This window comes from Porites lutea, chromosome 9 (genome assembly GCF_958299795.1).
Source record: "Porites lutea chromosome 9, jaPorLute2.1, whole genome shotgun sequence".
Taxonomy (NCBI): domain Eukaryota; kingdom Metazoa; phylum Cnidaria; class Anthozoa; order Scleractinia; family Poritidae; genus Porites; species Porites lutea.
The window spans coordinates 17,868,531-17,881,409 of NC_133209.1; the positions used below are offsets into that span (position 1 = coordinate 17,868,531).

At 39.8% G+C, this 12,879-nt stretch overlaps 1 protein-coding gene and 1 pseudogene across 1 annotated transcript; both read right to left on the minus strand.

Annotated features, from left to right (window-relative positions):
- Positions 1-5,610: 5,610 nt before the first annotated feature.
- LOC140948536 (uncharacterized) lies at positions 5,611-6,879 on the minus strand. Its single transcript, XM_073397786.1, has one exon. It carries the CDS (start codon positions 6,855-6,857, stop codon positions 5,904-5,906), a length of 954 nt encoding a protein of 317 aa, XP_073253887.1. The 5' UTR covers positions 6,858-6,879; the 3' UTR covers positions 5,611-5,903.
- Positions 6,880-9,943: 3,064 nt separating this feature from the next.
- Positions 9,944-10,974, minus strand: LOC140947185 (uncharacterized; annotated as a pseudogene).
- Positions 10,975-12,879: the final 1,905 nt, after the last annotated feature.

Sequence of the window (12,879 nt, forward strand, 5' to 3'; positions counted from 1 at the left end):
AGTAATTTGATGACTTTTTAAACATTGATCCGTTGAAAAGAAAATACTCCGTCAACAAGAAGATTGAAATAGGCAAGTGGGTCAATTTGCGAACTAGGAATTTCTTGTGCTAGAGATTGGCCTACTTTTGTAAAATGATTGTTAATATCACCAGCTGAGGTGAAAACTTGGTTTCCTGTTTTGACTTGAGACTGAATTAGTGCCTGAGTCTCTCTTTCGAAGAGGCCTTGTTTCTGGTTTCTGGAGAAGGGAAAGAAAGCGCGTGCAGAACGATGGGAAGTAGACGGAGTGAATGAAAGAACTCTCACGTTTTGTTTCTTCCCATCGCTCCCTGCGCGGTGTCTAATTATTTGGGCGTTGCCCAAATAGAGTAATCGAGATCGCTTGTTTTAATTCAAAGTTGCAATAGGCACGCAATACGTGTGAACGTAAACAATCCAAGTAAACAAGCCAAGCGACGTGAATGTCTGCAACGCGAACGACTAGTACAAGTTAAAAACCATGCCGGAAAGAAAGCTCTAGTTGATCCCACTTTTACGATCTCAAAAACCTTGCAACGAAGAAACACAATTCCGAACAGCGATGAACATGTTAAAGCAACGCAGGAATAATTTTCAAAAAAAAATAAACTTATAAATCTTAGCCTTTATATCTTACCTAGAAGCCGGGCGATTTTCAGAAATTTGAAAGAAAATCTGTCAAATAATTGGAAGAGAAGAGTCTCACAATGTTTTTTGCCCTTAGTTGTCAAGAGCCAAAGAAGATGTTACGCAAAATTATTCAGTGATCGTGCATGAGATAAATAAGAAATTGCTTCAATGAGGGGAATGACATGCGATGAGTGGCAACATATAACTGAAAGTATTTCGGCAGTTTGATAATTTCATTGGAACTAATTGATGTTAGCCTATTAACCTTAACATTAGATAATGCATAATTTTATTGCAGACTGTTTCGTAAGGAAAGGAGGTGATTTCTTATAATCTTATTGAGCAAAATGATCTCGTAAACAAGTTGCATTCTTTCACGTTCGACCCGCAAAAGTGGCAAAGTGCAACATCTTCACTCCGTGCAGACTGCATGCGTGACAGTTATTCTTAAAACCCTTGGGTTAATTAGATTAATTAAGTCGTATTCTCTCAAACACGAACCACGAAAGCACCAAATTCCTAAGCCTTCACGTGCAAACTGCGTAACAATACAGCTCACAGTAAGGGCTAAATTACATGAGCCGGGCCGGGCTGGCTAGATCTGCCGAGGTGACTTTAATCCTGGTATTACATGGACCGGGCCAGCCCGGAGCCGCCATTTTTATCAGTGTGTTGCCCGCTGTCCTGTGTCTCGCTTGGTTCATTTGACGGGCTGCTCAGGAAGCGTGATTACTTAGGAAATTTCCATCCGGGATCCCGGCATCATAAAACTGGGATCCCAACTAACTGGGCTGGCTCGGTTGTCATGAAATCGCAACGTTGATTTTTGTTTCGTTTATAACTAAGGCGCCGCGATAATCAGGCCTTTGAGGTACGGAAAAACGGGCGTTTGGGCGTTTTACCAGCCATACCAGGATCACACCTGTCTTGCAACAAATCAGGTTGTTAACAGGATTGAATGTGGCTAGTAAAACGCGCAACATCGCGAGTGGGTAGAAAACGAAGACCTAAGACCAAAGACCCAAAAACGAAGACCCCCCTCAAAATCACTTATAAATCTCTAGAAACGGGTATCTCGACCTTAGATGTGTAAGAAACAACAACATCTTCAATTATACAATTGTGTTGAAAACGAAGACCCCTCTCAAAATCACTTGGAAACGGCTGGGAACTTCTTTTAACGACTTCCAGACACTAAATGAGTGTAATTAACACCCGCGACAACTTTAACATCTTCGAGTGACATGGTTATTTAATGTCATGGAATGGGGCATTTTGATGGCAATCACAGAAGACATGACTTCGAACACTTTACAGCAAAGGATGATTCCGCAGAAAACTCAGACGAAGACCCTGGTCGAAATTTTGTATAATTGAAAATCGACTGGAGCCGTGTTGTTTCTTACACTCCTTTAGTGTCTAGAAGTCGTTTAAAGCAATTTCCAGCCTTCTGCAATTGATTTTGAGGGGGTCTTCGTTTTCTACACACCGGGGGGATTGTGTAGAAAACGAAGACCCTGATCGCAATTTTGTATAATTGAAGATACTGTTGTACAGTTTCTTACACATCTAAGATCGAGATACTCGTTTCTAGATATTTATAAGTGATTTTGAGTTTTGGGTCTTCGTTTTCTACCCACCCAGCAAAATCGTTTTCAACTTGTTCATCAGCAATGTTGCAAAACAAGTTGCACGTTTTGGTTGCCCGTTTTACCGAAACTTTAGTTTTTTAACCAGATTTTACGCCCTCTCCCTTGACCTCACCGATTTACTTTCAAAGCTCCCCGAACCCACACACCCAAAATTTCAGCCCCCCCTCCAAACTTCTTCATATCCCTTTCTCCATCTGATATAGAGAAGGCTAAATTTTTTAGACCAATATCTGAGTGTGCAGTTTCATTAAAGTGTTTATTCATGTGAGGAAGACTGAGTGGTCGCTGAGTGATTACTTACGAGAGCTTAAAAACAAAAGAAAAGTCCAGTTGGGTAATCCTAAAAGTGGCCGCGGTCGCTTACGATAGCTTTTCATTACAAAGTTCAAGTCACATTTCAAACGGGGTTTCACAAATGTGGTCGTAACTAGTGCTGGTTGCTTACTGACGAGAGTGTTTGCAAGAAGAGCTTCGACTGTACAACTTTACACGTAAAAGACATCTCGTACGCCTAGTAAAACGACGCCCAAATATACGCTCCCACAGCGTCTTGTTTTCAATTATTTCTGTTATGATATGGAGTGCAAATTAAATATTAAGGGCCTGTTTCCACGGAGGTGGGGGACCCCAGGTAGGTGAGGTGACCCGCTTAGGTGGGGTAACCCGCCTGTCCATATAATCTCTCATTTTAATTTGATCACGTTTACATGATAGGTGGGGTGACCCGCCGCATGTTACCCCACCTATCTGGCCATGGGGTCCCGCACCTCAATGTAAACAGGCCCTAAGTTATGCATATAACCATACAGCGTAAGATGTTAGCGGCCCTTTTACGAGTAAACAGGTAAACACCCGCTAATAAGAACCGGTGGATCAAGAACCTCCTGGCAGAAATTTGCCACGTTAATAACCCCAAAATACAAGAACCTGTTTAGCCAAGCAGGTTCTTATATATTGGTTGATGTTAAATAATGATAAATAATTCAGTCAACAAGGGAGTGTAACTTTGAGTTGTAAATTTAATTAAGTATAACAAGAAAAGACTACTAAACTGTACATAAATTCGGAAATCAGTTTGTTAGTTCAGTTAATTCTGAAGAAATAAAAAGTTTATTTATTTTTCTGGTAATCAACAATCTATTATCTCCCTCATAAAAATTAAGAGCCTACTTAGCCCAAATTTCCATTAAGTACCCCAAAATACAAGAACCCATTTTGCCAGACTTTAAAAACGTAGTTTCTTATTATCGAGTGTTCACTGTATCTGTATCCGAACAGGGTAGGATTTTCATCTTGTAATAACCATGACTTGCAATTTCATTGTTTGCTTCTGATTTCTTAGCAGCCAACGAAGTATTTTGCTCCAAAAAAAACATTTGCGAAAAGTAAAACTCGCCTCTTCAGAGCGGTATAAATAACAAACAGACTCAATACCGTATACTAATATTATAAATATCTATGTCGAAATAGGAATACTCCACCAGACAAGTTCACTTCTCGACTTCTCTGATTTTACTTTCTTTCCGTCAGCGAAACGGGAAGTCGAGTGTTACACACACTGTCTGCCATTCCCGATGCAAAGTGCAGGCATCATTTTTTTTCGCGTTTTTCTCCGGGCTGTTTGATAAAAGCTTTAAATGTAGAATCAGAGACAATCTCTAAAAGACAATCTAAATCCCAGACAAATTGGCGAATAGAAAATAAGCAGATAATACTGTCGAGAACAATTCCTATGCATGGATAAAATTGACGCGAAACTGCTCATTTCTGAGCAGAAGAAGTAAACAGTAGACGACAATTAACGGGAAAACTTGGTCAAGTGGTACAAATTTACGTTCGCGCGTAAATTTGATTTTATCTATTGTTATTGTCTAACTCCGGTGATCATAAATCATTTGAAACTAACAATAAGAATAATTTTCGCTTAGCGGAACGTTACGCCTGAGCCACAAATAGCCCCGTAGCAGGTGCTTTTAGTAAATACAAAAAAAGGTTGCAAACGAAATGATTTAGGCATTTTTTGTTGGTGAATCGAATCGAACTCTCTTTTTAATTAACAATTCAAGCTTTAGTTATCATGAAAAAAGCCATAAAGTTATCTTTAGGACGAGGGAAAGAAACGACAACCGCCGGAATAAACTACGGTCTATGTATTGGTACAGCATTGGGTTGGGACAAGTACCTCCAACGGGAAAAGGAAAAAGACAAATTATGGCCATCTGTCAACTAAATTAATACTGTTTTCTTTTTTTGTCATTATTTCCTAATACTGCACTGAGTTCGATAAGTTGATATATATTGTCACAATATATGGTTACAGTGGAACCTCGAACCCAAGAAAGTCCGGTATAACGAACGATATTCCTAGCCTAACTAATAATAAACTGGTGGAAATGAGAACCTCGATATCACGAAACCTCCTTACAGCGAACATGTCAGTCCCTTGGCCCTTCGTTACATCGACGTTCCACCGTATTTGTTCCTTTTTGTTTTAATACCGATCGCCCGTCAGACAGCAACTGAATTGTATAGTCGTGGTTTCTCCATGTAATGTTAAAACTTCCTGTTTAACCTGTCAAAAATTTGAAAGTCCCGAATACAGTAATTTATTGCGTTTCCTTGCTTGCTGTTACACGCCAGAAAACACTTTAAATAATACTAAACTACATGTACACGGTCTGTTATGGCTAGCCTAGCAGAGTAAGCGTACTTTGGTGCCTACTTTAATTTGAATTCGACTGACAGAACTGATCAGTTTCGAGTCACTAACTGAAAACGGTTTAGGAATAAGGAATATTTACACAGCTTTTAAACTAAGAATAAATTTTATGCCACTAGCAAACTGATGAAAATTAAAAGCTGGAAAATTGGTCTTCTAATTTGAATGGAATTGCGCTAAAGGAAATAAAGATACTGATATTTTAAAATCAGATTCAGGGACGATAGCGAAATTAGATTTTAAAAATACGACTTAAAACAGTTCTGATTCGAAAATGTGCAATGTCAGTCCTACAGTAACTTACACTTACGATTCGATTTTGTTTGAAGACTTAAAAATTATTTCATACATTTAAAGCAGCAAGCTAAACCGGCAATTAGGGACCAAAAGTAGGCTTAACAATAATGACAGACGACCCGCTTAATATAATTTTACAAAGGCTTCTCATAGCCTGCGTATCATAAATCGCTAAATTGCTATTATCAGCTTATTCAAAATTTGAATTGACTATTATTTAATTTACATATCTTTTCGGAAACCGGACTGAACTTGTGTCCTGATACAGCTAGGCGATTAGCAAAATGGATGTTAAGTTAGCCCAGGACCAAATGGTTCTGCATCAGGCACCCAATTATGGCATTCTAGTTTAAACAAAAGTTTATTCTTTTTTGAGATTGTGTGCAGAAGGCCATTTACAAGCAATAGGCATTAAAAATTAATAAAGGGAAAGCCATTAACTAATGAGATGTTCCTTTAAGCTAAAATTACAGTTCAGTGTATTAAACAAAAATAAGAAACTTGAATTGCAGTGTCTTAAGAAAGGGAAAAACAAGTACTTCAGCAATAATTATCATTAGAATCAATATTCTTATTTTTTCATCTTTAATTTCTTGTTTCGTTTGTATTTTGTGAAATTTCCAGATCTGCGGGTTCTAAGCGTGATCTACAGAACACTGCCATTAATGAATCCCTCGACTGCTTCACTCGCCATCCATATAGATAAGGGTTTGCAATAGCACTCAGGCATAAAAGGAAGTCTGCAAACTCGTGGCATACGAAAAACCATGTGGTTTCAGTACAACTTTGGCAGTTTGCCTCAATAACTGTTATTACAAGATAGGGGATCTGGGTTATTACCAAAGCAAGAAGTATCAGGAACGCAGTGAAGGCGAATTCTTTCTCGCTGTTCAGACGCCTAAGTTGTTCTTCATCTTTTTGAGATGTTTCGTCTCTTCCTGGAAAGACTTTTCTTCTTTTGCGTAAAATGAGATAGATAAAAAGGTAAATAATTCCGTCAGTCGTTAGGGCAAAGGAAACAAACATATGAACATCCACCGTGTCGTAAATTTCATCAGCGACGTCCGCTAGCTGAATTAAACTGAACGCCATGCAATAAAACCAGGCGCAAACAATGACAATGGCCGCGTGAGTGTTCTTGACGGAGACGCGGTAAAAAATTGGAAAAGCGACAGCGAGAAGCCTGTCAACTGACACGGCAAATATCAACACGGTAGCAGAGTTATCAATAAAATAATCGATGATGTGGTAGAAAGTTGTTTCGCCGTCTTTGTTCTTGACACAGTAGAATTCTATCCTTGCTGAAAGCGGGTCAAGAACGGCGCCAAACAGAAAATCGGTCATCGCCAATCCCGTCATGTACACTGCAAATGGTCGCCGAAAGCATTTTAGCGGATCCTTGAATATCACGTACAGCAACAGGCCGTTGAATGTAACCGTGACGATTGATGCACTTAGATATAAGGCACCCACCAAACCACAAACTCCGATTCGGATACCGTCCGGGACTGTGGCAGATGATGTTGTCACGTTTTCCATAGCGTAGGACAACTGACAAATACCACTGTGGAAGTCTTTAATAGAAGGACAAAAATGACACCGCATGCGTGCGCAGCTGGTATAAATGATGACACAGTCACCGCTCGATTTTCATATAATTTAAAAGGAACAAAGCCTATAACACCTAGGATGCGAAGCGGAAGAGTTGCTTGACCACAGGCAGCCCAGGCGACCAGGCCATGTGTCGAGTAATCCGGGTTTAAAGATCATCAGTAGCAGGAACCTACATATGTCTTGGATAAATGTCTAACAAATAAATGCCAGGCTTTTCTTCAATATGTAGTCTATTCCAGTTTCTCTGTCTGTAAATAATTCGTGTTCGTGTTTTAGTGAGCTTAATTTGATACTCCTCGTATTACCTCTCACGATTCAGTGTTATTTTTACCTTGACTTCTAAGCACTCATAAAAGCACTCACGTGTGCAACCTCTTCCCCAGTACTTTTCTGCAAGAAATCTCGGGGCACTAAAAGGCCCTGGTATTGGCTATTTGAAAAAGACACCCCAGTGCTCCCCAGTGCCGCGGCGCTTTCCATTCAACAAAAATTTTGGTTTGAAATTTCGAAAATTCCACGTGACCAATGGAACTGTTCATTCCGGTTTCACAGATCCGTTCCAAGCCACCGCGTGTTTGCTTATTGTTCCTGCTGCAAGCAGGATATAAAAAAGCGATACTGGGGACCACAATTTTGCCAAATGGAAGGGACTTCTCGGTCGGACCGACTTAAATGAGTGGACTGGTCAAACTGAACCACCTTCAAAGGTGGTCCCAAATATTCCGGTCGGAGCGAACCGAAATGGCTCGTTCCATTTGATTTCTGTCCAAAATTTGCGGATATTTGGGCTGAATGGAAAGCGCCCCAGAAAAATTGGGTGCAATAAATTTATGATGCATGAAATGTGACATCAAAGTTCATGCGTAACAGTAGAAATAGAATGAAGGCACTGGCCTCACGATCTAACGCCGACCTATTATCTATCTTAACAGAATCTTACGTAGTATTTGTAAAACACCCAGCTAATTAATGATCCGTTGAGTATCACTTCCGTTTTCTTTGCAGTAAAGTAAACTAAAGTAAGCTGTTTGATACCAAAGATTTACAAACCTCTTTGTAAACTGGTAGAAACCACGGCTACAATGTACGGTTACAAATCATATTTTACGCCCAGTAATAAAGTAACTTCGCCCGAAAAGGAAAGCAAAAGCAGGTCTAAAGGAAGAAGAAGGAAAGAGCTGGACGAAAAGAATATTAATTAATTATTGAAATGAAAACATTCTTGTGTAGAAAAAACAAATGGATGTAATAAGAACTTTGTGGTGTTTTATCGGTAGCCCCTTGCAACCAGCAGGAGTATCATACATCAGGTATCGCGCCCGCCGACACTTAACCGCTTTCAGTTGGGCTTTAAAAGACATTTATCGCACAGGTTCATGGAAGCGAAAATTCCCGATGCCATATGGGGTCCTTGTTACCAGAGGCCTTGTTTACTACCTTTGTCCAGCCGAAGGAGAGCATCGTGGGCTTGACAAGGGTAACGTGGTAACGCCGCGATTGAAAACGACATAAGTATTGGGTTCCCTGTGCAAATCAAAAAGTCATATTTTGTTAAATGCCTCAATTCCCTTAAAAAATTGATAAAGTGTCTCTTAGGGAACGTTGATTTAATATGGGAGTGGTGGTATAGGGATACAGAATCATTTACCTGAAAAAAATTCAATGCCTCCCCCTCCCGTGTTTTCACTAAATTCACTAGGTTTTGATAGATTGTGCTCGAAAAAGTAGCATAATATGCTACTAACAGTGCTCGAATATTTCTAAAATTATGACAATAATTATTCTAGTTTTTGTAAATTCTGCTTATTTTAGCAAATATGCAGAAATTATGCTTCTACTTTTTATTTTAAATTTGGTGAGAATACCTCAATAACTATGCAACAAACAAGTAAATCTCAAACACATTAACCCTATTCACATCTAGAAACTTTAAGAGTGCATAATTTATTCTCTGAAAACTGTAAAGCCAGCACACAGATGCCGATCTCGAGGAACCGAGCTAGTCAGTTATGCGCATGCACTGAGTCCTGTGTAAAAAGGTCGTAGGTCGTGTGGAACCCATTTCCCATGAATGCGACAAATTGCAAAGAAGACAAAAAATTGATTTGTTACATAAATTTGCCTGTAACACTTATCTCGGGTCCAAAAAAATTGGTTGCATGATCAATAAATGACAATTTTAGGCTGCACTGACTAACCAAAACGGCAAATTATGCTAGCAGTGCTTTTTTTTGGGAAAAACATGAAAATTATGCTCGTAATGACGAACAAGAGCATGACAAATTATGTCAAAAATTATTCTTCTAGCACTCTCGTCGGAGCAAGTGGACTTCCATAGCCACCCTTCCACCTTTTGTAGGTTAACATCTGCACCGAGAAGAGCAGAATAGGAAGGAGGGAGAAATGGTCCGGAAAATTAGGGAGAAGGGAGAAATCAAGGCAAAGATGTAGGGAGGAGGGACAAAATGAAATGTTGGGATTAGGAAGATATCGATGAGAAGGTAACGTTTTCTATTCTGGCCATGAAGATGTTAGCAAAAGCAACGGCCATCTTTATTCCCATGGCTGTTCCATGGGTCTATAGTTAGTTGCTACGGCAAAATTGGAACGATTATTGTGTTAATATAGAGTATTTCAGATACTTAGTAGGTATAGGGGCTTTCTCTCTGCCGTGGTTACGCCCTCTTGTGGTATGTTGGTGTAGAGGCGAAGCTCTGTGTTAAGTTAGGCCAGGACCAAATGGTTCTGCATCAGGCATCCAATTATGGCATTCTAGTTTGACTAAAACTTTATTCTTTTTCTTGACACTGTGTGCAGAAGGCCATTTACAAGCAATAAGCATTAAAAATCAATAAAAGGAAAGCCATTAACTAATGAGTTGTTCCTTTAAGCTAAAATTACAGTTCAGTGTATTAAACAAAAACAAGAAACTTGAATTGCAGTGTCTTAAGAAAGGGAAAAACAAGTACTTCAGCAATAATTATCATTAGAATCAATATTCTTACTTTTTCATCTTTAATTTCTTGTTTCGTTTGTATTTTGTGAAATTTCCAGATCTGCGGGTTCTAAGCGTGATCTACAGAACACTGCCATTAATGAATCCCTCGACTGCTTCACTCGCCATCCATATAGATAAGGGTTTGCAATAGCATTCAGGCATAAAATGAAGTCTGCAAACTCGTGGCATACGAAAAACCATGTGGTTTCAGTACAACTTTGGCAGTTTGCCTCAATAACTGTCATTACAAGATAGGGGATCTGGGTTAGTACCAAAGCAAGAAGTATCAGGAACGCAGTGAAGGCGAATTCTTTCTCGCTGTTCAGACGCCTAAGTTGTTTTTCACCTTTTTGAGATGTTTCGTCTTTTCCCGGAATGGCTTTTCTTCTTTTGCGTAAAATGAGATAGATGAAAAGGTAAATAATTCCATCAGTCGCTAGCGCAAAGGTAACAAACATATGAACATCCAACGTGTCGTAAATTTCATCAGCGACGTCCGCTAGCTGCATTAAACTGAACGCCGTGCAATAAAACCAGGCGCAAACAATGACAATGGCCGCGTGAGTGTTCTTGACGGAGACGCGGTAAAAAAATTGGAAAAACGACAGCAAGAAGCCTGTCAACTGACACGGCAAATATCAACACGTTAGCAGAGTTATCGATAAAATAATCGATGATGTGGTAGAAAGTTGTTTCGCCATCTTTGTCCTTGACACAGTAGAATTCTATCCTTGCTGAAAGCGGGTCAAGAACGGCGCCAAACAGAAAATCGGTCATCGCACATCCCGTCATGTACACTGCAAATGGTCGCCGAAAGCATTTTAGCGGATCCTTGAATATCACGTACAGCAACAGGCCGTTGAATGTAACCGTGACGATTGATGCACTTAGATATAAGGTACCCACCAAACCACAAACTCCGATTCGGATACCGTCCGGGACTGTGGCAGATGATGTTGTCACGTTTTCCATAGCGTAGGACAACTGACAAAAACCAGTGTGGAAGTCTTTAATAGTGAAGACAAAAATAACACTGCAGGCGTGGGCAGCTGGTTTAAATGATGACACAGTCACCGCTCGATTTTCATATAATTTAAAAGGAACAAAGCCTATGACACCTAGGATGCGAAGCGGAAGTGTTGCTTGACCACACGCAGCCCAGGCGACCAGGCCATGTGTCGAGTAATCCGGGTTTAAAGATCATCAGTAGCATGAACCAACATATGTCTTGTGTAAATTTCTAACAAATAAATGCAAGGCTTTTCTTCAGTTTGGAGTCTATTCGTTTCTCTATCTGTGATAATTCGTGTTCGTGTTTTAGTGAGCTTAATTTGATATTCCTCGTATTGCCACGCACGATTCAGTGTTATTTTCACCCCGACTCCTAAGCACTCACGTGTACAACCTCTTCCCCAGTACTTTTCTGCAAGAAATCTCGGGGCACTAAAAGGCCCTGGTATTGGCTATTTGAAAAAGACACACAAGTGCCGCGGAGCTTTCCATTCAACAGATATTTTGGTTTGAAATTTCGAAATTCCACGTGACCAATGGAACAGTTCATTCTGGTTTCACAGATCCGTTCCAAGCCACCGCGTGTTTGCTTATTGTTCCTGCTGCAAGCAGGATACAAAAGAGCGGTACTGGGGACAACAATTTTGCCAAATGAAAGGGACTTTTCGGTCGGACCGACCCAAATGAGTGGACTGGTCAAAGTGAGCCACCTTCTAACCAAAACTTGCTGATGTTTGGGCTGAATGGAAAGCGCCGCAGAAAAATTGGGTGCAGTAAATTTATGATGCATGAAATGTCACATCAAACTTCATGCGTAACAGTAGGAATAGAAAGAAGTCACTGGCCTCGCGATCTAACGCCGACCTATTATCTATCTTAATAGAATCTTCTAGAATCTTACGTACTATTTGTAAAACACCCAGCTAACTAATGATCCATTAAGTATCACTTACGTTTTTTTTGCTTTAAAGCAAACTAAAGTAAGCTGTTTGATACCAAAGATTTAAAACCTCTTTGTAAACTGGTAGAAACCACGGCTACAATGCACGATTACAAATCATATTTTACGCCCAGTAATAAAGTAACTTCGCCTTAAAAGGAAAGCAAAAGCAGGTATAAAGGAAGAAGAAGGAAAGAGCTGGACGCAAAGAATAGTATTTAATGATTGAAATAAAAACATTCTTGTGTAGGAAAAAAAAATGGATGTAATAAGAACTGTGTGGTGTTTTATCGGTAGCCCCTTGCAGCCAGCAGGAGTATCATATCATACATCAGGTATCGCGCCCGCCGACACTTAACCGATTTCAGTTGGGCTTGGACATTTCTCGCACATGCTCATGGAAGCGAAAATTCCCGATGCCACATGGGGTCCTTGTTACCAGAGGCCGCGTTTACTACCCTTGCCCAGCCAAAGGGCAGCATCGTCGGCTTGACAAGGGATTAATATTGGGTTGCCTGTGCAAATCAAAAAGTCATGTTTTGTTAAATGCCTCAATTCCCTTAAAAAATTGAAAAAGTGTCTCTTACGGAACGTTGATTTAATATGGGAGTGGTGGTATAGGGATACAGAATCATTTACCTGAAAAAAAATTCAATGCCTCCCCCTCGCGTGTTGTCACTACATTCACTAGGAGCTACTAGGCTTTGATAGATTGTGCTCGAAAAAGTAGCATAATATGCTACTAACAGTGCTCGAATATTTCTAAAATTATGACAATAATTATTCTAGTTTTTGTCAATTCTGCTTATTTTAGCAAAATATGCAGAAATTATGCTTCTACTTTTTATTTTAAATTTGGTGAGAATACCTCAATAACTATGCAACAAACAAGTAAATCTCAAACACATTAACCCTATTCACATCTAGAAACTTTAAGAGTGCATAATTCATTTTCTGAAAACTGTAAAGCCAGCCACGGATGCCGATCTTGGGTAACC